Genomic DNA, 23,703 nt, shown 5'->3' with positions numbered 1-23,703 from the left:
TTATAATTTCAAAATTGAGCTTGTGTTTTGGTAGTAACAAGATCAACACCATAAAAGGTGGAAATTCTCCTACACACACTATCCCAATGTGGCACAAACACCCAAGTGTCTCATACCCAAACTACTATGAAATGCATTATCCTAAGTAAACTTAAATAAGGTGGAATAATATCCAACATGAATACTTAATCACACCAACAATTCCAATTATATTTTATAGATATGTTTTTTACCACTCTAGCTTTTATATATATAGATAGACCATAAATATATTGAAAAAGTGGATCAAATCAACATACACAATAGTTAAATAGGAAAATTGATATTTAAAAAGAAAACTAAATAATTTGAATATTCCAAAATAAAAATAAATAATTTTTTTTTCCTCAAACCAGGAAAACTACTCTAAAAAAAAGTTTTCCAAAAAAAAAAAAAAAAACTCTAAAAAAGCGACCTACCTGGAGTGGTAAAAAGCAATTCATTCAACAACTCTAAAAGAGCAAAACCAGATGAGTTTTATTTTTAACGTTGGCGCGTCCCTTCCCGGGACACACTTTCCAATAATATTTATTAATTTCCGTCAGTTAGCAGAAATTTTTACGTTGGCGCGCGCTCCCCCGGTACACACTTTCCAATTACATCTATATGAATGTCTGTCAGTTAGCAGAAACTGCTTAGCTGGGCGGAGGAAGATCTACATATTTCCGTTGTTATCTGTTAAACTTTCCATGAAACACAGCACTATACAACTCGTAGAATTACTGCAGAAATGATAACATTGTCTTGCTACAAATCTGGACACAGGTTTGATAGCAGTATTTTTTTTCGGTTTTTTGTTTGATACCGAATGACCTTTTCTTGATTTTCACGCTGAATGATGGAGGAATTATCAAATGTCGAAGCTCCGTCTCATATTTATGACACGTTCTTTGAAAGAATATAGATTTCGTGATGTGTTCTATCCATCTTCGAATTTTAGATTCAAGATCTTTTAAACTTTTAGCGGTCTTTTGTTGTTTTTTGCAATTTTTTTGTTGTTGAAAATGACAACTTAATTTCCTGCGGAATTTTGACTGTAACAGAGTTCTGAACAAACTGAGGTGAAAGATGGAATTTTCGACGGCCATTACGGTGTTTAAGTGTTCTGTAAGCATTTGATTATATAGGATTTATAATCCTATTATATTTTTCAACTATCAGTAGGTAAACTTTTTTGGATTTTCCTTTTCTTGACAGACTTTGTGCTTTCTTTTTGGTAGTAAAAATAAATAGCTCTTACCCACGTCTGTCAGTTTTGTGTGAAATCTTTAAATTGTTTACTGTTCTTGAGTAATTGTCTACGAGATGATCTAGTTGTAGGATTTGTACTGCATCTTTTGGAGAATCTTGGCTTTTCGTGTTAGTTTATAACTTTATTGCGTTTTTAGAGGCAAAATATGCTGCCGAAGAAGGGCAATGGTTTTGAGGAGAAAGCTTTTGGACTCGTCTTGTTGCAATTGGTATTTCAAGCTCTAGAAGTATCAAGAAGGTTCTAATCCGTTACAAATCAGCAAAGCTGTACCTATTCAACAGGTAATTGTTTCAACTGGCATATGCTCGTGTTTCACCGTGTGATTTGAGAGGTTAAAGAAAGTTACTATTTAAGTTAAAATCGGAGCAAAATTCATGATGACGGAATTCCTGTAGGGCCATTGTGCTTGATCTCTCTTTTTCTGCACATCTTGAAATGTTTGGGTCGCATATTTGCACAGCTGCTTTAAAATGCTTGCTTGCAGTATCCTAATCAACATCGTCCAACGTCGTCTTTTAAACCGTAGAGTGAACAAATGGAGGACTATATCTATGCCTCCTAGTATTTTGATATCTGAGGCTCATTTACACCTGCCGTTGTGGATGAGATAAACCAGCTACCTGCCAGTTTAAACAGAGTACTTTCTTGTTATGTTAAATAGTATTAAAAAGTAATGTCATCTCTTAAACCCCGCAGTAAATATACGTAGCACTAGTTTTCTGCCTGTTACTTTGATATCCAAAGATTATTAGCAACTATTGTTTATCGAGATAGATGAGATAAAACTGCCTACATCTTAAAGTAGAGTATTACTACTTGTTTCTAAGGTTTTTAGGTATGTAATCCCTGACGGACAGTGCTTATAGTCAGGGAGGGTTAGAGATCTAAGGAATGTAATGCAGTGGCTCTGGTGAGTCCGATGTAGAGGTTCCAAGGTCCGCGTTCTTGAGGTCTGACGAAACATAAGCCAAATATCAGATTGTGGAGGTTTGGGAGGAGAACAAGGCAACACAGAGCTAATATCCTAAGGCAAAGTATGTTATTATCTTGTGTTTAGGTTTTGAAGTATTATAACCATGTCTACTGAGAATAGAAGGCTCTGCTTACGAGATGATGGCACTGTTACTACTGTTATGATGAATAGTTTAAGGCTGATCTCATGTCTTGTTTGTGTCAAATGGCTGTACTATAATCTGTGTCGCTTTCTTGACTTGTTATCCAATCAAGATAAGCAACCACGGCAATAAATATGAGTAAAAATTATCACATTCCTCAAACAGCATATGTTGTATAGGATGGCAAATTGTTCCTGTATGGAACGGAAGAAACCCATAGAATTCTTTGAAAGTTAGTTAAATCTGCTTTTATAAGAACTCTTTGTCAGGTTTATGCAAAGTTTAAGTATGTCAGTGTAGCTGGTGGAATTGAATATAGTTGATTCAGCAAATTGCACCGACTCCTAATGTACATTCTCATTTCATAATTTACAAGGTAAAAGTTTAAGATATTTTGTTATCCTTATGAATGAGCTTTTTGTTATAAGTTGAGATTGTAGCTTGCTTGAACTGGAGCATGCTGTTATTTATAATAGTTTATTTTTTAACAACATGAATTTCCCACAGTTCATGATATCATTATGCGTTAATTTTTAAATTTGACTGTGTAACATTTTTATTGTTTGGGTCATATTCCATGATCTATCATTAGGATGAGAGAGTTAGAGAAGAGAATGGAAAAAATTAGTGCCAGACCAGGAGAGCTAAATAGATAAGGGGAGATGGGTACCTGTCCAACAAGGAGGGAGACCATTTTGCCAGCTAACCCTAACGAAAATGAGAGAGATAAAAAGGAAAAAATTTGACAAGTTCAGGAAGATGAAAATAAAATATAAATAAAAATGAAAAATCAAGCAAGGGCAAGAGAAGAGATAACAGTAAGTTTGAGAGCATATGGATGAAATATGTTTAAGTATTAGAATGTAAAGATAGAAAGAGTTTGTATTCTTATATTTTTTACACCTATTGATAATTAGAACAGATAATAGTGAGGGCTTTGTTTGATAAAAGAATTAGTAGACTATCAAAGCTATGAAGATGAATACGAAATTAAAGAGAATGCTAATGTGCATAGGAGAATATGAGGCAGAGCTTGGATGTGTATACGAAAGACAATATATATATGGCATGGTTAACAAATGCAACTATGTGTATGCTTGTGAGGATGTGCATACCTTTAAATAATTACCTATCGAATGAGAGCATGAAGAGTGAAGATATTCTTATGGGTGACAGTGTAAATCAATGCATGAATGAATAAAAGCACCAAATGAAGCATGTAGGTGCGAGTACAAATATCTATTCATATTGTATGCATGTATAAGGATGATGAATGAGAGAGAGCACTTATCTATATATGTAAGTGTGAGTGCATAAATCTATTGGATGCATGCATAAGGATGAATCTATATTCATATGTGTAGATCATGATTTGTTCAAATATTCCTCTGCATTTAAGCCAATAACCAAGAATAAGAACTTAAAAGATATTAGAAAAAATAATACAAATCAGAATATGATTTCTTCTAAGTTCACATTCTTAGTTATTGGCGTACATGTGGAGGAATACTGTAATAACTAATAACCCTTTCCAAAAAGTAGATCAGATTTGAAGACTTTGTTTTAACTTCTAATTTAGATTTGCAAAGAACGGAAAAACAGAGAAAAACCAGAGAAATCGGGTATACAGAAATATTCACCAAAAGCATAGCAAACTGAAACTCAACATTGTGCAACTAATGTAGAACGTCTATTACAGATTTTAACATGAATTTACATCATATTTTTTGTTAAATACATCAGATAACAACAATGCACATCTGCTGCGAATTACATTAAACAAACCTCCAAATTTGGAGCTTAAACACACAGAGAAACAGCTGCAACTTCTGAATAAACTTCCCAAATTTCTCACAGTTGATCCTAACAAAAAAAAATACATTAGGAAACACTTCGATAATAGCAAAATCCATGGCCTCAAGGCTGCCAAGGGTTACACTAACTAAGAAATACAACGAGCACAAATACTTGCAACTTCTAGAGCTATCCGACAACACAAAATTCATAGAAACTCTACCCAACTTGTAAGAAAAATACTTCAAACTCCATACCAAGGTTTATTATAATAAAATAACAGCAAATACAAGGAAATATCAGAAAACCTACTTTCATAATGAGTCCATAAACGTCTCTAACAAATAGAGCAGTCAAACCCCAAAGTACTGATTCAAACCCTTGCCGACAAGCCAAACTCTAAAACTGTTGCAATTGCCAAATCCTTAAGCACAATGGTAACCTCTGGATGAAATTACTCTTAGCAACCCTTGGCCTCCCAACCTTAGATCACTTTGGTGAACCTCAGATGCTCGTCCTTAGCCCACTTGGAAACCTTCAAACTCTTGTTATTCAGTCTCCTTCTCCACAAGTTTATTAGCCTCTGAAAAAGCAAGCCAAAGCTTTGTAAAATTTGAAACAAGAATGATCCAAATGGAGCCAAAATCATGTATATATGGAATCCATTTCAAAATTCAAATTTGGCGCCCAAATCCCACTAACTCAAAATGGAGGACACTTGCATGTGAAGGAAATAATCTTTTTTTGGAAACTGTCATAAAGAACTGCCATTAGCAACTAATGACTTTTCATAACTGTCACAACAATTGAAGTTGCCCAAAAGATGCCAAAGGAAACTTCCAAAATCCATTCCCACCAAAACATGATTTTTAATTTAATATTTATTTGCCCAAATTATGTAATTTTTATTCAGACAATATAAATATTAAATAAATAATATATTCCAATGTGTTTTGAAGTCTCCAACTTATTATTTTTGGACAATGGAAATTTACTATTTTTAATAAATGTTAATTTTAGAAAAAGGGACATGACAAATACTTGGACAATTCATAATCTGCACATGTGAATATAGATTCATCCTAATTCATGCAATCAATAGATTTATGCACTCACATCCACATACATAGATAGGTGCTCTCTCATTCATTATCCTTTAAATGCTTACATAGATATTTGCATTTACACCTACATGCTTAGTTTTGTGCTTTTATTTGTTCATGCATTGGTATATATTCTCACCCATAAGAATATCTTTACACTCTTCATAGTCTCATTCAATAGATAATTACATGAAGGTATACACATCCTCACACATCCACATAGTTGCATTTGTTTACCGTATCATATATGTATATATATGTGTATTGTCTTTCATATACACATATGCATGCTCTACCTCATATTCTCCTATGCACATTAGCATTCTCTTAATTTCATATACATCTTCATACCCTTGATAGTCTTTTTACTAGTTCTTTTATTTAGACAAACCAACTCCTCATTATTATTTGTTTTAATTATAATTAAGGGTACAGTATAAGAATATAAACTCTTTCTATCTTTACATTCTAATATTAAACATATTTCATTCAATGTTGTCAAACTTACTCTTATCTATTTCTTTTGCCTTTGTTTGTTTTTTCATTTTTATTTATATTTCATTTCGGTTTTCCTCAACTTGTCAATTTTCCTTCTTTTTTATCTCTCCCCTTTTCCTAGCAAATTTGGTCTCTTTTCTTGTTGGATAGGTGCCCTCCTCCCCTTACCTATTTAGCTCTCTTGTTCTGCTACTATTTTTTTTCATTCTCTTCTTTAGCTCTATCTCATCTTGATAATGGATCATGGAGTATGATCCAAAACGTTGATGTTAAAAAATGTTTCATTGTCAAATCCAAAAATCTATGAATAGTTAATTTTTTTGTAAAATGCACGGTTATGATTACATTCAATCAACTTTGAACTCAACTCAGTGGTTTATTACATTTATCATTTATGTTGTTGGATCACATCTTTAGTGAATTTTGCTGAAAACTGTTCATTACATATTAAACAATTTTTTCTCTTTGCAGGTTTATGATGTTTACCACTCCTTTGCTCAAGAAAAAGGAGCACCATGATATATTGCATTGTAATTTTTCTGGGAGTTGTTCATGCGATGCTCAAAATCAGGTAATACAGGAGACCTATTAATTCATGTATGTCGTTCCTGTTCTTTTCTTTCCATTATATGCTTTCTGTATTGCATGGCATCGATAGTACATGGCTGTTTGCCTTAATTTAGCATGACAACACTAAATGGAGGAGATTTGTGAACTGCTTGTTATGATCATTGTAACAGGGTGATCGTTTCATTCCCATGCGTAGTGCAATTAATTTTGATGTGGCCAATTTCTCCTTGAGAAGAGAAATCAAGGACAATCCATCATCAAATTTGTCTGTTACATCGCCCAACAAGGTTTTTCTGAAATTTCCTCCTTATCAAGCCTTATTCAATTATTATATTAATTCATTGAAGCTGGTTTTATCAATGTTGTATCAGAGATTACACCTGCCAATAGAAACAAATCCAAATTCCATGTAATTGTTTCATTTGCAAACAAAATGTAAACTAGAGATGAAAGAATGCCATAAAGTTGAATTCCTTTTCTATTCAAATTTAAATATAGGCAGGCCTGTTCTGGTTAGGGTTCAGTAAAAAGTATTAAAAGTTATTTCATTTGGCTATGCTGTGTGCTAGGAAGCATACAAGAGAAAACTGGCAGAGGCTTTACTTCATGATTCAAATGGAAAGGACCAGAAAATCTTGGGTTTCAAAAAACGGTCAAAGACTGCATCTGAAATCAGAAAAAATTTGTTCTCAGATGCATTATTTATTGATGATGAGTCTAAAGTTTGTAAACCTTATCGCCATATTCCTGAGGTATGTAATCACCAAAATTGTAGCGCTTGAGATTATTTTTTCTGCTTAAATTCCCAGCACAGCAAAGAGTTTTCATTGAACTGTAATACACAAATTGAAGAGTTGAGATAAATTCTGTTTTGCCATATTGGGAACTTTATGGTTTATGCATGCATATGATGAGCATATCTGGTCTTGACATGGATAAAATCATAAATGAACTAAACTATGAGAATCAAACATTATCTTGAAATAAGATGATCAAACCCTACATGCTCTATTGGTTGTATTCTAGATGTGCCATTAAATTTTTGAGACAAATCATTCTTTCATGTTTATGGTCTCCAATTTTCTCATATTCTTCTTTTTCCAGTCACCAGAGAGAGTCCTGGATGCTCCAGATCTGTTAGATGATTATTACCTAAATTTGTTGGATTGGAGCTGTAAGGACGTTGTTGCTATTGCTTTGGGATCAACTGCATACCTTTGGGATGCTAAAAATAGCTTTATTCAAGAGTTAATGCAATCTGAATCAAATAATGATGATGATTGCTTGACCAGCCTTGCTTGGGCAGATGATGGTATACACATTGCGCTTGGTTTGAACAACTCTGAAATTCAGCTTTGGGATGCTTCACAATTGCGTCTGGTAAAATAAGTTACCCAAGCCAATCTAATGAAATTACTCGTTTTTGTATGTGTTTTCTTTCATATTCCATATTGACAGTAGGTTGTAGAAAACAAAATTTCCTCGTTGATTCAATGTGAAGTGTACTTGTAACAGTAACATGACAAAACTGCCATCTTAATAGGTGTATAAAATGGGAGGCCACTCATCAAGAGTAGGCAGTCTGGCTTGGAATAACCAAATTTTGTCTTCTGGCAGCAAAGACAATCTTATCATCAACCATGACGGTATGTTGAACTTTTGTGCCAGCTTTCAAGAAAGCTTGCTTTTCGTAACTTTAGGGATATGTGATGTGAAATTGTATTGGCAATTCATTTTTTAGACTTCGCATAAAAGGAAGCATTTCAAGCTCTAACATTGAAAATTGAATTTTTTTACTGATTATGTTATATTGAAACCTCATTATGAAGTGAAATTCAAACTTATCATACGCAACACATGTTGAGGAATCAGTTTCTCTTATTATCCGCAGTATAACTATTTGAATTTCTGCTGCTTATCACCAAGGAAAATTTTGATATTGATAATTTAATAGTGTGATCAGACAACAAAATGTTTGGAGAATTTCTGTGCGTTTTAGTTTTTTGGTAGATGCTATAAGCGTTTGATTTTGATGTGAATTGAGGGCTCATTATTTGAATAAGAAAAGAATACGGTCTGGAGTAGACAACTGTTTATAACTTTATGTTTCTTAAGAATAATAAGACCATGGTCAATTTATTCTTCAAGCCTGTTCTTTTATGTTCCTGTACTCCTGCACTTAATTTTTTCTGAGAAAGTGCACATTTTTTCCTGAAGCTGGTAGGCTGTGCATTGTAGCTACCATTTCTAATTTGTTAGGTAGATTTGGGAGTAGGAAAGTTTTGCGAAATTCAGAACTTACTAAAAGGTTTGGATTAATCTAGTCTTCAATTATTTAGAGAAGAATAAATTTTTGAAGAATGCAATGTCAACAAGTAGCAGTAAAACAGCTTAATTGCATAATAAATGATAGAGCCAAAAAATAATGGTAAAGCAAACTTCCAAACGAGACAAGCTAAATTGACTGAAGAAATTAAAATAGAAGAAATAAAGTCCTCAGATTAATGCTTTATTCTTCATTCTACAAATTCATGAGGAAAACATTTGTGATGCTTCTAGCAATTCACTTTGCAAGCTTGCACCTACCTGCACAAAGAAGAACTATCCCAAGAGAGTTGTGTGCATACATCTGTAAGTCTCAGTAAAATATCTAGTCTCAAAGACACCCAATTAGGAAACAACTCATGAAAAGACCACCCTAAAATTAATCTATCACAGTGCTCTTCACAAAGCCGCAGTTTTATTCTCACCGTACTAGGGCTGAAAAGGATCACATGCTAAAACTTGACTAGAGTTGGAAAGAATGGGGTGCAGATAAAAAGTCTGAGCTTTAGTTTCTTAAGAGTTGTATTTATACCCCAATAAGAGTGGGAAGAGAAAATCGAGGGCTTATGCAGGGAATTGCAGAAGGATGTGGCATAATAGAACATTAAATAGAACTATACGTTCATAGATACATCACAAGTCATAACTCATCAGATGATCATTATATCCTTATCTGGTAAGTAATAGTCCTTTCTTCCATTATATGTATGATATAATATTCACTTACATATTGGTCCTTATTTACAATCTATTCCTCTTTCCTTAATACGTTTCTATCATATTTCTTTTTTTTTCTTCTCATCCTAAATATATTCTTACTATCATATATTCTACTTATACCTATATAAAATTATGTAAAGGAATAGAAGTTAAACTTAGTAGAAGATAAAATAGAAGTTTAACTTTTTGATTGAAATGTTGTTGGATTAAATAATAGTAGTTCCTCTTCTCATATATCATATGTGCACTATTCTTTAAGATTGGTATTGTTGGTGCACAAAGTTATTCCTTCCCAAATCCTTAAAGATATGTCTCTTCTCAAACACCAAGGGTGTTAAGCTAAGGGAAAGGCCTTCAACCTTATGATCAGGAAGGGAAACTTTGGACTAATTTGTTTAGGTGGGTAAGACTCTCTTTGACTTCAGGTTCAGCTAGACCTAGGGGGCTTCCCTAGAGGTATCCTAAGCTTCCCTAGAGGTATCCTAAATAAAATTAAACGCAACTGAAATTAAACAAATGGATAAATTGCTGTAGTAGTATCCAGTGTAGGCCTGACCTAAGAGCTATCACTAGGCCAAGGACTAACCTACTGCTGTAACCTTTATTAAGCTGATAAGCACATCACTGCATAACAGTAGGATGTGGGTATGCATAACATGACTCCCCAATATGATAATAGTTTAAGGATTGTTAAGGACGTTTTCCCTAGTTATATCATTGAATTACAAAGTGCATGTAAACTAGTTCCTGCTCCTGTTCTAGTGGTGAATGATGTTTTCAATTTAGGTGCATGGTGGATCATTACTTCTAGGATACATGCCAATTTATTGGGTTATAAAGTCATATTATACCAATAGAAGTAATAAATGGAAATTAGAAAGTAATAGGAGCTATGCATATATATAAACGACAAATAATGATAGCAAGCGATTGGACATTCTTTGTTATCCATCCTTGATTGAAGAAATTTATATGCATTGAAGAAATGACCATGACAAAGCTTGTAATGCATTAGAATTATTCATCAAATATTCATTATATTCATTCTAGCAAAGTGGCAAGAGGAAATCCTAAACTTGAATCTCCAAAAGATCCACAAGTGGAACCGTGGAGACATTCAACTACAAGAATCATTTTCAGTATGAACCTCCTTGAGATTTATAAGTGGTGCTTCTCTATCGGCGATTGGATTTGTTGGAGTCGAAACCCTAGAAACTCCTTCGCACTCACAATTATGTGGAATAGAAAAAAACCCTTTCTTGGAAAACAAATTGGCATATATAGTGCTTTGTTGGCTATCTTGTTGCTTGGCTTGAGCCCTAAATCCAATGACTACTTTTCTTCTTGTGTCACCCTCCCCAAATCCATCAGAATTGAGGATCGTGGCGTGTAAGGCTAGCTTAAATCTCATGAAATTTGTTGAAATGGCCATCTAGAACAAGTGTGAGGACCATCAGGAGATAGAACTCAACCATTGTATTAATGATTTCATGGGCTGCCTTCCTCTTCCATCATTGAAAGTAAATGTGAGTTTGCACCCTTAAGGTGAAATGTTGTTTTAGGGTGGGAAAACCTACTAGGAGTAGTTGCAATGTCAAATCTCATTAATGGTGACTTGGGTCATGCAGGGAGGTAGGTAGGAGTGAATAGTGCAAAATGTGGGAGTTGTGGAGTTTTAGGCTTGTTGGGGATCGAGGAAACCTCATAATCCACACCACTTGTTTAGGATTGGGAGTACACCATACCTTACGCCCAAAAGTAAATAAATGTATCTCCACATTATTGACTTCAAAAAGATACATGAAGGGAAATATTGGGAATCATGGATTAAGAATGTTGAGGAATTCATCCCACAAGGCATACAAGTAAGAATTGTTGCAAATATGATTGTTGTCATTGATGTCAAACTTGTTGGTTGGATGTCAAGCTTGCTGATTTGGACGTGTAACTTGGTAACACTCTTTGGTCTAGATGTGGTCTAGTATAATGCAGTAACGGTGGGTTACTGTTATCATGTGGATGTGTGGAGCCTATTTGTGAATGCTTTAGAAGGTATATAAAGATGTATCATGAAGGTTTTCGGAGCTTTGGTGATGATCTCTGGGGTCTGTAGTTGGTATTCAGCTAGGTGTGACTGTTTTGGTGAACAGTTTGTTAGTTAGTTTTTGGTCCGGATTGTGGCGCATCTGTTTCATTTGTTCATGCGGTTGTAATATGATATCAGTGAATGCAAATTCCTATTATATCTTAGTTTTCAAATGCTCACGCGATCTACAATTGAAGATGTTTTGGTCCGAGTTCTGGTTGGTTCTATAACAGAGTGACAGTGAACAGGATTGTGTTGTATTCCTCTGCCTTCAATTGGTTTGATTGGTGTGCTCCATTTATTTGGCTTTCTTGGTGTCAAGTGATGTTACCTTGAGCATCTACAGATGTCCTTGGTGGTTTGCATTATAATTGGAGTTAGTTGTATTGGTGTGCCTTAACCACTTTATCTTTTGCACCTGACCTATAATGTTTTGGTTTGTGTGTATCTCTAGGCAATGATTTGGAATGGACAAGAAGGTGTGCCGACATGGTGTGATGCCTCACATTTCATTTTGCCTTCCACAATGCATTGGAGTTTGTTTTTGGGCTGATTGTTCTTTATTTACACATTACATCTAATTAGGCCAACCTAATTGATGTTATTGTGATTGTGGTTGGTATATAAAGGATGGAATTATTTTGGGGATAAATGTATGAGTTGTGCGAAGTGTTTGTGAAGCAGTGCAAAGGTTCGCAAGTACAATAGTACAACAATGAAGGCAATTTTAGATTTGTTTTAACAAAGAACTATAATCAGCATATCAGTGGATGCAATTGACTATAGTTTAATCCTGTTGATGTATCTCTTTCATTTTTAATGCATCTTGCCTTGAAAAAGTGATCTTCATTGTGCGCAATTTTTTTGTATCTTGCCCTAAGGTTGTGTGCCTTAGTCTACATCAGGGGCAGTGAACTCCTTGGCCTTAAGCCTAAACATTGTACCCTGTTCTTCATATAGTGAGATAGTTCTCACCATGGTTTTTTCCTCATTGGGTTTTCTACGTAAAAATCTTGGTGTTCATGTGTGATTGCTTTTGTGTTTTCAATTCTTTATTTCTGCAAATGTGGTAAATGATAATTGAGCAATTAAATTGGTTAAGTTTTAATATATGGCATATGCTAGTTCACCCTCCACCCCGCACCCCCTCCCTTCTCAGCATTTGGTAGTGTTTGACAAGAACGAATCCAAACTCGCAAACTTGATAAGATAACATAGTGGGATGTCAAGAATCAAGATTTGAGAATACTTTATAATCCATGCCCTAAAGTATCGTGCTAAAGTTATTCCCACATCTGTGACTCCAATAAAATACATAAGTGGAATAGTCAGAGGTCTGGGATCAATCATACCAAAGAACTCATACCATATGGTATGTAGGTAAAGGAATGACTGAAACAACAATTCCAAATGGTAAAGTGTTATAGTCTGGGTGCTAGAGGGAAAGCATGCTTGTAGGAGAAAGTATGTAACTTCGAGAAGGACAAGGAAGAAAGGTATCTTAGGATGGGAAACTTTGAAGTTCTAACATTTAACATAGTCTTTGGCATTTGAACAAAATCCCTACACTTTGAATTTTTGGACTTTCTATAACTTCCAATATCTAAAGAGAACGTGGGGAATGGCTAAGAGAAAAAATTATGCAAACTTTGACCAAAAGAGAGCCATTAGGAAAATTTATTAGATTGGTTGTAAATGATGGGCTAAATAAGGGCCAAAGTGCATAAGGGGGCTATGACAAGAAAATTTGGACACAATCAAATGGGGTGCCAACATATATGCTCATTGTATGAATAGGCAAAGTGCCATACCCCCATCTGATTCCACTTCACTATCCTCAAAGAACCTTAAGTCTACATGCATAAGGGTGGAATTTGTGCAACACATTTAGTTAGAGTCTTGTCGCTATACTTGTTTTGGCACACTGAGGCACTATGCTTTTGTGCCTTATCTATAGCCTTCTCATCCTTATACATTAACTTGCAAAATCTGGTTGAACTTGCTTTGGCATTGTGCTATCCTCTGCAGCAGAGTCCATGTCTAGTTTAATCTTGACAACATGCAAGTTTTTTGCTCTAGCTGCTTTGGTACTATTCTCTCAAACCCATCAATTTTTTTTGATAGTTTAATCTCCATATCAATTATGTCTACCTACGATATAAAAGGCAATTCCAAGGGCTGTTGAACTTTGCCATTGAAATAATAGAGGTCTTGATACACCACCGTTGTAAATATCTCTTGTAAGGTCCTCAAAGTTAATATTTCACAAATTAAACTAAATACACATTTAACATCATCAAGTCATTAATCAAAGCAATAACTCCATAATCACATAATATCATACATACAATTTGAAGTTTTAAGTGCTTATTCTAGGTGATAGCACATATACATTGGCTCTCATGCCATTAATATCAATAATATAACTAAGAAGTACAAATACAATGATGATAAAAATAAGTTTATATCAATCATCCTTAGTTGTTATCGATCCACACGAACATCTGCAAATCGAGGATCGGAACATGGCCTAGGTGCTTTTCTATCCAACCACAAAGATATGCTTCTTCGGAGTCCTTCATGACACGAAGAACCATTGACCATTGACCTTGCACAAAGAGCCTAACTACTTGGAAACAATGGCAAGATGGAAACCTTGGTGCAAGCTGATACATCTACATGCATTTGTAATAACGAAAGGCAACGTCCTATTATCAGGATATGGAAGAGAAACATATGAATAATTTTGCTAGGCTAATTCATCTATTTCAATGAACAAGGCTTTAGCCAAAGCACTCTAAAATCATGGATTTTTCCAAAAAGAGGATCATCCTTCTTTGTTCACCCATATTTGACACTCTTTCTTGGAATTTATAACCCAAACACACACACAAAGAGAAGCATCTACTTTGTTAAATGAAGACAGAGTCATCACATATGCAAGATGAGAAATGCACTATCATTCATGCAAGAAGGAATCTACTTGATTAAGCTGAACTTCAAATAAGAATATTCATAAATCATCTTGTTTCTAAGGCAATGGTAACTAAATTCACATCTCATTAAGCATACATAAATAATAGAGATTCCATCATCTAAAAGAATATGCAAATATTAATTAAAGAAGGTATATCACATGAATGTATAAAAATATATACATATATAAATGTAGATGCATATGTATGTGTATGTTACAAGTGCGCTTGCCGTTGCACCAAAATATTGACCTGTTAATGCTCGATACAACCACTAGACTTATAGAATTCACAGGAGGCAGTTAAGCCATCTCACAAATCCGAGCGCTGCGTTGTACAACACAAGGAGACCAAGCGCGCACACCTTGCAACAATCCCCCTAGTGCAAGCGAGGGGTTTGAACCTGTGACCAAGCTCTGATACCACTTGTTACAAGTGCGGTTGTTGTTGCACCAAAAGATTGACCTATTAATGCCCGATACAACCACTAGACTTATAGAATCCACAGGAGGCAGTTAAGCCATGTCACAAACCCGAGCGCTGCGTTGCACATAACAAGGAGACCAAGGGCACACACCTTGCAACATGTGTATACATTCTAATGACAAAACTAATTAATGATAACAAAAATATGATTCAGTCAACATCTTGGCCCAAAGGCCTCAAGAATAGTAATTTCAATATCAATGGAATCTCACACATAACCTCTATTCTTAATTGAAGCCAAGAGGCTTCTATTGTTGGGTTTTATAGTTATCTCAATCTATTGTTTGTTATTTATTATAAGGCCTATTACATTCTACAAGCATGCCCTCACATTTCTTGTTAGGCTAATAAGGATTCATAAGAATTCACACTCACATAATAGTTGCATTCAGTTTTAAAATACCTTTCCTAGTAATTAAATAAATAATCTAATTATTAAATATCCCGTCTCTTTATGAATAATACTCAACCATTATAAGAGATCATAGCTATCCTAAATTATTTCAAGGACACAAACCAATGACATGGTTTCCTTTAGGGAATATCATATGGCTAAGAGAGTTCTAAGAGAAAGGGTTAGAATGATATGCATGATAGATAAAACTAGATATTTGGTGGTCTATTCCAGTCCTATTCATATACAAGTATCTAAGTATTAAATAATGTTTATATTCATAACCATCAACATTCTTTAACCTAGCACCTATGAGGATTGAAAATGTTATCTTTATGCTTCTAATGAAAAGAGGAACAATAACAATCGTCAACGAATTCATACGTATCTATTATTTCAAAAGATAATTATAAGTTAGATTAGTTATCCACACGATAGGTTGAGAATCAAAGTCTATAATGAGATACGTTTTCCACTAACTCACAAAGTATTCCCATAAAAAAATTGACCTAATATTTTAATACACTATATCTTCCTTTAAGGTTTACATTGAGATCTTTTATTTCAATATGTATTTTGCTACTTTTTGTAGAAAGCGAACACATATAAATGTATATAAACATATGTAGGATGGAAATATCATTATCTAGCACAATTTTATTTACTCTTTTAACAAGACCATATAATTAATTCATATTCACAACTTTAAGAACTAATATCAATAAACTTATTTGCACTCTCTCTTTCTATAGTGATATGCTTGTTAAAGTTTTCAGGCTAAAAAGTAATGGTAGAGTCTAAAGTTAGAAAGCCTTAAGGAAGGAATAATATTTCCAGTTTGACAAAATGGTGGAGGGGTAAGAAATGGTTAATGGGATTAATACGAATAGCAGCGCTGGATTGTTTGCTTGATTTCAGAAGCCTAGGAGAAGGAAGATTAGCTTATTCTAAGCTGAGATACTGTAGTCCACCTTGCTGTGCATTGAAGAGATCAAAATAAAACATAAGTGTTGTTGGCATTAATTGCCTATTGTTATGTTTGATAATATTTGTTATCCGACAATGTATTAATTAATTGTATTGAGTGGGTTGTCAGTCTTAGGTAGTTATGTGTTGGTTGGTTTACGGTTGTGTACCTCTGGGCAACCGTCGGGTCCTTTAAATATGTTGTGTACTGCCAAGGAAGGGGGACGGTATTGTCGGATCTGTTGTAATCCTTGGCCGACCATCTCTTGTCTTCTTCTCTGTAATGGTTGCATGCGTGAATAAAGATATATTTTACTGTCGTGTCTGGTATGCATTGTCATGTACATTGTTATTTTCTATATTTAATTTACCAGTTGTACCAGTAAACATTTTGGCGCCGTTGCCTTAAAAGAAATCGGGTCAGCCTTGAGTGATTCATGTTTGTAGATCCCGTCAAAGGTGAGAAGAGGCCACAGGGTGGTCAAGACCAAGCGATTAGGTGATCCGTCGACCCTCGGCCGGAGGGAGCACAGAGATGAGTCAAAGCCTGGAAGTACTCGGAGTGTTGGGATGCTAGAGGTGGACGTGTAGAGGACGCACACGTGTCTGAGAGTGCAAGGAAAGCATCAGAACGTAGTGGTTGGAACAGTTCACTTAGGTCCGACACACCTGGAAGTACTCAAAGTGTTGGGGACGCTTAAGGTGGACGCCTGCGTGGCCAAGAGTGCAGGGAAAGCACCAGAACGTAGTGGTCGAAACAGTCCACCTAGGTCCGGCACACAAGGTGAATACACACATACCTTCCGAGTGAAAACAATGTTGAACACCCAGGAGAAGCAGAAACTGCCAAAGTTCACGGGAGACGGGTCGGAGGACCCAGTATGACATTGCAAAACATGCATAACCATTTGGGAGGCAAATGGCCAAGATGACAGGGACTACTGGCTGAAGGCATTTCCTGCTACCCTTCGGGGGATCGCCATTGACTGGTACACAAACCTTGACGCCCAACACAAGACTAGATGGAGTGATCTGAAGAGGGCGTTCCAGGAGAAATTCAAACTCTTGAGGGATGATAATGAGATCGTGGCTGAAATCTATAATACTAAGCGAGGGAAAAATGAGAATGTAAGCACTTACAACCATAGGCTCAAAGAACTGTTGAACAAGATGGAGAACCAGCCAGTTGACGGGTTGAAGAAGAGGTGGTTCACAGAGGGATTGATACCCTCACTGCGTAAGAAGATGAAAGTAGTGCCTTCGTCCTCATACGCCGATGCATACAATCGAGCGATGGACATCGAGAGTGAAAATAAAACCTCCTCCCGAGAGAAGAGGAAGATTGATGATGATGAGAGCACTGAAGGTAGCAGTGACGAAGAATCCAAAACCGTACGAGCCCTTCGAGAGGATATGTTGAGAATGATGAAAGAATTGAAGGCTGGGAAAGGAACCAACAAAGAAGGTAATGAACTATAGTGTATTGAGTGCAAAAGGGAGGGGCACACGAAAGGTAATTGTCCTAGAAATGTGTTTTGTGAAATTTGCCAAGTGTAGGGGCATTCAATCAAGGAGTGCTTGTACAATTTGAAGATGAGAAGTACAAAGTACTCTTCACACAGGGAGAGTCCAGCCCATCGAAATCACAGATTGTATCGCCAAGTGGTTATGGAAATCAACGAGGGCGAAACCAAATATAGTACAACTCTAGAGGACGTCCTACCATACAATGCCGACAATGTAGTGAATGGGGACACTTTGGGAGAGACTGCCATAACAAGAAAGACAACATACAATTATTGTGCAAATGGTGTGGATCAGGTGACCATGAAGACACCAACTGCTCGAATCAAAAGGGTATCAATATGCTGGATGTGGAGGAACAAGAGGCCGCAGTTTTAGCAATCACAAGAGCACAAACAAAGAAGGCGATGTATTCAAACTCTAGTACGGAAAGGGAACAAGACGAAGTAGAACAAGTGTTGGCGAAGGAACGAGTAACTTCCAATGGAACTGCAAGTATGTCATTGTGGGAGTCAGAGAAGAACATAGTCCGACAGGTGCTACAAACAACCGTACCCATCACGGTGGCAGACCTTCAAACTATGCCGCAACTGAGAATGGCAATTGCCAATACAGTCAGTGACGACATAGTTATCTAGAAACAATGTAAGCCACACAAGGAGGAACAGACGGGAAAACCATCATCTGAAGGGTATGAGTCCAGTGATCCAATGTTGTTGATGCTGAGCATCAGGAGGAAGCCGATGGTCGTCGAGATGGAAATAATGGGGAAGAAGTTGACAAACACCATTGTTGATGGAGGCTCGGGATTTAACGTACTACGAGAAGACACGTGGAAATGTTTGGGGAAGCCAAATCTTTGGCCGCCAAGCTTCCACTTGGTAGGTGCGGACCAACATGGCATCCAGCCGTTGGGAACATTGATGGGACAAAAAGTAATGATTGGGACATGTTGTGACCTTTTTCACACATCACCCCATTGCAAATAGGGACCCTCCCTTTTTCTTGCTTTCTAGGGTTTTTGTTAGTCTCCCGTGGCCTTCTGCTTCAGTTTTGCGAAGCCTTGCTCAGTTTTGAACGGTTCGAGTCCTAGAGATTGAAAGACAGCTTTTGCAAGCCAAGTGATAACAGAGTTCGGATACCGTCAAAGTGCCCAAAAAGGCCAAAGGACGAAGAACGCAATTGATTTGAACGAATTTGGACAACTTTCTATTTTTAGAAAGTTTGCTTTTTTGCTTTTTCCTATTTTTTAGGAAGTTTTGTTTTTGCCATTTTTAGCCCGATTCCCGATATGGCTATTTTTAGAAAGTTTTCCTATTTTTTAGGCATGCATGCTTTTTGCTTTTTCAAAGTGGGGACCTAGGGTTTGCACTGGTACTGCTGACCTACTTCGATCACGATCGAAAATTTTCAAGTTTTGACCTAAAAAGCTAAGTTCCTATATTTTAGGGGTCATGATGCTTCAGATGGTTTGCCTGAGTATGGATTTCAAATTTCAAGTTAATCTGGTTAAAATTGAAGAAATTGTCAAAATTTTAAAGTTTCTTTTCAAAAATCTCTAAGTCTGGCTAATCAATGTGTAATGGTGAATGTTATGATAGGAGAGATCAAAAGTCCGCCTTGGTATGTGGTGCTTGAAGTGAAGAAAGTCTGCCCAAGTTGCATACCTCTAAAACGTCCGCCCTACTTGGTGAAGCCTCTCAAAACTCCGCCCTACCCATGCATGATGATGAAGATGCCTAGAAAGTCTACCCATGCATGATGATAGAGATGCTTGAAAAGTCCGCCCTAGAAGGAAGGCATATGAAGTGAAAAAGGAAAAAGTCCGCCCAAGTTGTGGTCTTCAAAAGTCCGCCCTATGGATGAAGCAAAGTGGTGTGTAAGACTCACAAAGTCCACCTTCATGTGCCAAAGGTATCAAGTTGAACAAAGTCTGCCCTTGGAAGTATGAATATTGGAAATGGACTCCAAAAAGGTTTGCCATGATAAGTGTACCCCTCAAACTCCGCCCTCTTTGTGGTTGAGCTCCAAGTCTTCAAGAAAGTCTGCCCAAGCATTATGATGGAGCAGCCAAGAGTGATGACAAGAGGTATAGAAAGTCCGCCTTGTGTGATGGAGTTTCAAGGGTATCATCAAAATCCGCCATGTGAAATGAAGAAAAGTTTCTAAGTTTGGCCATGGTGCAAGGAGGTATTCAAAATCCGCCTTTAGGTAGCAAGCACAATTGCTCTCAAGTGTTGCAAAGTCCGCTTAACAACATAGCAATGGATTAGGAAAGTTTCCAAGTGTTTAGCCATGATGTCGTGAAAGAACCAAAGTTCGCCCTATGCTAGAGCCACTTACCTATTAAAGTCCGCCTTGCTGCAGGTTGAAGTGCCTAACTCTTCTTCAAAGTCCGCCTTCTTGATGCCTTGGTGCCATGTGTTGCTCAAACTCCGCCATCCATGAGCTAGAAAGTCCGCCATACATTTCGAACTTGAAGAGATGACAAGCCAACTAAAGACTAAAATAGAAACTTTCTCCATGAATATTCAGGACTGAAGCTGATTTAGAAACATGAATTGGAAGGATATCTGCATGTTTCTAATTGTGAAAACCAACTCTAATACGAATAAGATTTTTCTCCTTTCATTATTACACAACAAGAGTTCGAATTTTGTGAAGAGTGAGAGCATTTTCAAGCAAGCTTCTTGCAGGTCTGAGGGTTTTTAAGAAGTTTTAATGCAGATTGGAGGTGTTGCATGGTGATCTCTTGCAGCTTGAGCGAACTTTTGGAGGAGTTTTAATGTATCTGCAGATTTTGGAGTTCAATCAACTAATAGAAGGCAGAACTTTCAAGTTTTTCGAGTTTTGTTTCTTCTATATTCTCATTTCTGTCAAAGGTGAAGTTGATTGGTGGGCAGACTTATCAATTTTCTCAAATTTTCTGAGTGTATTGGGGGTCTCTTTATCGGGTTTATCCAAAACTTTGATAAGAGGACCATTTTGGATTGAACGTTCTTTCTTTCAAGCACGACCTTCTAAGTATTCACAGCTTGTTTCAAAGTTAAAAGTATTGAGAAATCGGAAGATCAAAGCATTCTGCCATCTAACCTTCGAAACTTTGCACTAAAAGATAGATTTTTAACTTAATTTCCTTTGGTTTTGCAGGTCGCAGATGGTAGTAGAAGCAGGATCATCTTAGAGATCGCAGTTGGAGTTTCAAGCCAAACGGAGGATTGAGGACAAGTTCACGAGCAAGGTTCATCCGAGTGTGAAGATAGCCAAAATTTGGCTAAGTATGGGAAATGTTTCACAAACAAAATTCCAATTTCCTCAATTATGATGAAGGCATGGAGAAATTCTTCTCCAAATTTCAGGGTATCAAGAAGGAGGGCATGATCACAGTGAATGTCTGAACAACTTGATCCTATCATTTCATATTTGCAAGGGGTTATCTAGAGCTTTCACCCTCCTCTCACGCAACATAAATTGGGGCCACGAAGAAGCAAGCATAGATTCGTCAACAAGAAATTATTCTAAGAAATTCAACAATTTTCCTTTTGAGCTTCATGGGCTTGCCAATCATTCCTCTTGAACCAGGCAGAGAACCTCGTCCAATACTTCAGCCAAACTTGGATTTCAGCGACGAACAAGAGCACGTTATCACAAAATTGTACAGCTTGGCGTGGGAAGTGAAAAGAAACACTCCAGATTGGCATCGCATGTGTTTTATCCTTGACGCGAAGCTAGAAATTGCCGCACGTATCAATGTTGAGATAAGAAGAGAACAAGAGCCAGCTCCCGTACCTGCTCCTGCATCGCCTCGACAAGATTAGGAGTGACTCACGATGCGGTGGCGCCTCGTCATCTTTCGACCAATTAGATTGCTCCAAGTCAGCATGTCCACGTTCAATGAACCTGACTTATCTAGAAGCTTCTAGAAGGGCACACTTCACAATGCAACAACCTTCTATTTTCATTGATGGTTCATATTTAGCAAGAAGGACAAGTGTCCCAAATGTAATTTTCTCATTGGTCGAGGGTAGTTAGTTTTGGGAAACCCTAATTAGGGTTTGTAGCTTTCAATCTGGGCCCTTGATCATTGTTTTGATCTCGGCTGTTCATTATTTTCTGAAAAAACTATATAAGACTACCTCCTCTCATTTGGAGTGTGAGGTTTTTGATATATTGTTGTATGAAGGTCATTTTTCAAATAATAAATTGCATGTGCGCTTTCTCTTAAGGCTTTGTAATCACTGTTGTTTGAGTGATTAGCATTGTTTCAATTTCCTCAACACATTATTTAAAGTTTTTTTAGATTTGCTTTTATGTTGCTAGAATTGAATGAAGGATTTGATAAGTGTTAATTGACGGTGTATCTCTGCTCATACTTTTGGTGAATGGATGATTTCCGTTTCACTGTGCAAAGTTAGTCTGAGCCTATCCCCTTTGCATGCCAACATTTCGATCATAAGCACAACCTGTTGAAGATTGCACCCGCTCTATGTAGTTGTCCTCAGTGTGGCAAAGCAAAGTGCGGTTTCCCGAGAACACCTAGTTAATACCGTCTCCAAAATTTGTAGGATTAGATCAGCTTACTGAAACCCTATCCCTTTTTCCCTTTTTGAAAGTCTAAATCTTGGAAAATCCAAAAAAAAGAGAAAGAGCCAAAAATTGATAAATCTATCCAAGTCCGGAAGCTTGAAAGACATTTGTAAACGTAAGTCCCCCTTGAGATTTTCAGCAAAGATTACCCGAGTAGCTATCCCACTAAAGTCGCTTGTTCACACATATAGACCTTGGAATCAGTAGTGATTTTTCAAGAGAGTATAGAATATCTTTGGGTATCTTATTCTAATGTTTGTTAGATGATAAAACAAACACCAACAGGACACAAAATTTTATCTTGGACTTTGTAGTCATCCGGTTATAGAAGGTGTACGACGCATTCCTCAGGAGGGGACGGTTGGTTACTGCCAAGGTGAATCATAACTGGAAGTGAAACACTTTCGATCGAGAGTGACAAGAGGAAGCACGCCATTGACTTGAGAAACCAGGCGGTGAGTGAAGAACTGGCACCCTTAGACTCTGAGTCTAAGGGTGGAGAGTTAGGTATGGACAGAGGAAGGAAAGGCATGAAACCCAACGCTGACAGGGTGCTCAAACTGGAAGATTTCTCGAGGATGAGACGAGTTCTCTTAATGGATTATTTCACTGGTAGATGGAGGATTATGAAGTCTTCCACCCCGACTGTAACATGCTACAAATTGGCCTAATTGAGGAAGTGCAAAGTCTGTCGTATGATATTCATCTATGCACATCCAATGTTGGTGTGTCTGGGCTGTACAAACAATTGCCAAGTGAGCCTGTACTGTATGAATAGAGGCCGTCGAGTGTGAATGGGGAAGTATCTAAGGTGTACGAAGAAGATTCACAGGGCGAGGATCATAAATTGGATGCTGTAGAGCCTGGTGGAGATGCCCCAAAGAAGTTAATACTATACGCTAAACGGTTCACATCAGCCGAAAGTAATTCAGCCGTATGGTTCAAATCAGCTGAGAGTAAGTTGACCATACAACCCACAAGAGCCGAGAGTACATGGAGCATACGGTCCACAAGAACCAAGAGTGAAGTTGCCCAAGGATTGTCACTGTACGCCAAGAGTAAAGCTTTTGAAGAATTGTCACCATACGCGAAGAGTAAAGTTGCCGAATGATTGACTAAGTCCATACCGTACGCCGTACGGTTCAGAGCAGACAAGAGCAAGTTGTCTCTTGAGAGTCCAGGTTGCGTTGACGTGATGAGGTTACCACACGAAGCTAAGAGCCCCAGCTACACCATACAAACCAGAGAAGCAAAGTGCTAGAGATCCGT

General features: G+C 37.0%; 1 protein-coding gene across 2 annotated transcripts in view; it reads left to right on the top strand.

Moving 5' to 3' along the window:
- Nucleotides 1–518: 518 nt before the first annotated feature.
- Nucleotides 519–23,703, top strand: part of LOC131060363 (cell division cycle 20.2, cofactor of APC complex) — a 43,658-nt gene continuing 20,473 nt past the window's right edge. Inside the window, exons 1-8 of one of the 2 annotated variants that reach the window (XM_057993545.2) lie at nt 519–804; nt 1,083–1,146; nt 1,428–1,572; nt 6,273–6,372; nt 6,542–6,658; nt 6,941–7,123; nt 7,476–7,751; nt 7,915–8,017. In XM_057993545.2, the coding sequence (XP_057849528.2) occupies nt 6,277–6,372; nt 6,542–6,658; nt 6,941–7,123; nt 7,476–7,751; nt 7,915–8,017 (775 nt within the window). In that variant the 5' untranslated portion in view covers nt 519–804; nt 1,083–1,146; nt 1,428–1,572; nt 6,273–6,276. Of the gene's footprint in view, nt 805–1,082; nt 1,204–1,427; nt 1,573–6,272; nt 6,373–6,541; nt 6,659–6,940; nt 7,124–7,475; nt 7,752–7,914; nt 8,018–23,703 lie in introns of both variants that reach the window. The other variant, XM_057993544.2, reaches the window with a different exon arrangement.

This window comes from Cryptomeria japonica, chromosome 4 (assembly GCF_030272615.1).
Source record: "Cryptomeria japonica chromosome 4, Sugi_1.0, whole genome shotgun sequence".
NCBI lineage: Eukaryota > Viridiplantae > Streptophyta > Pinopsida > Cupressales > Cupressaceae > Cryptomeria > Cryptomeria japonica.
The sequence above is the reverse complement of the archived record's forward strand: the minus strand, read 5'-3'. Positions and strand labels throughout refer to the sequence as shown.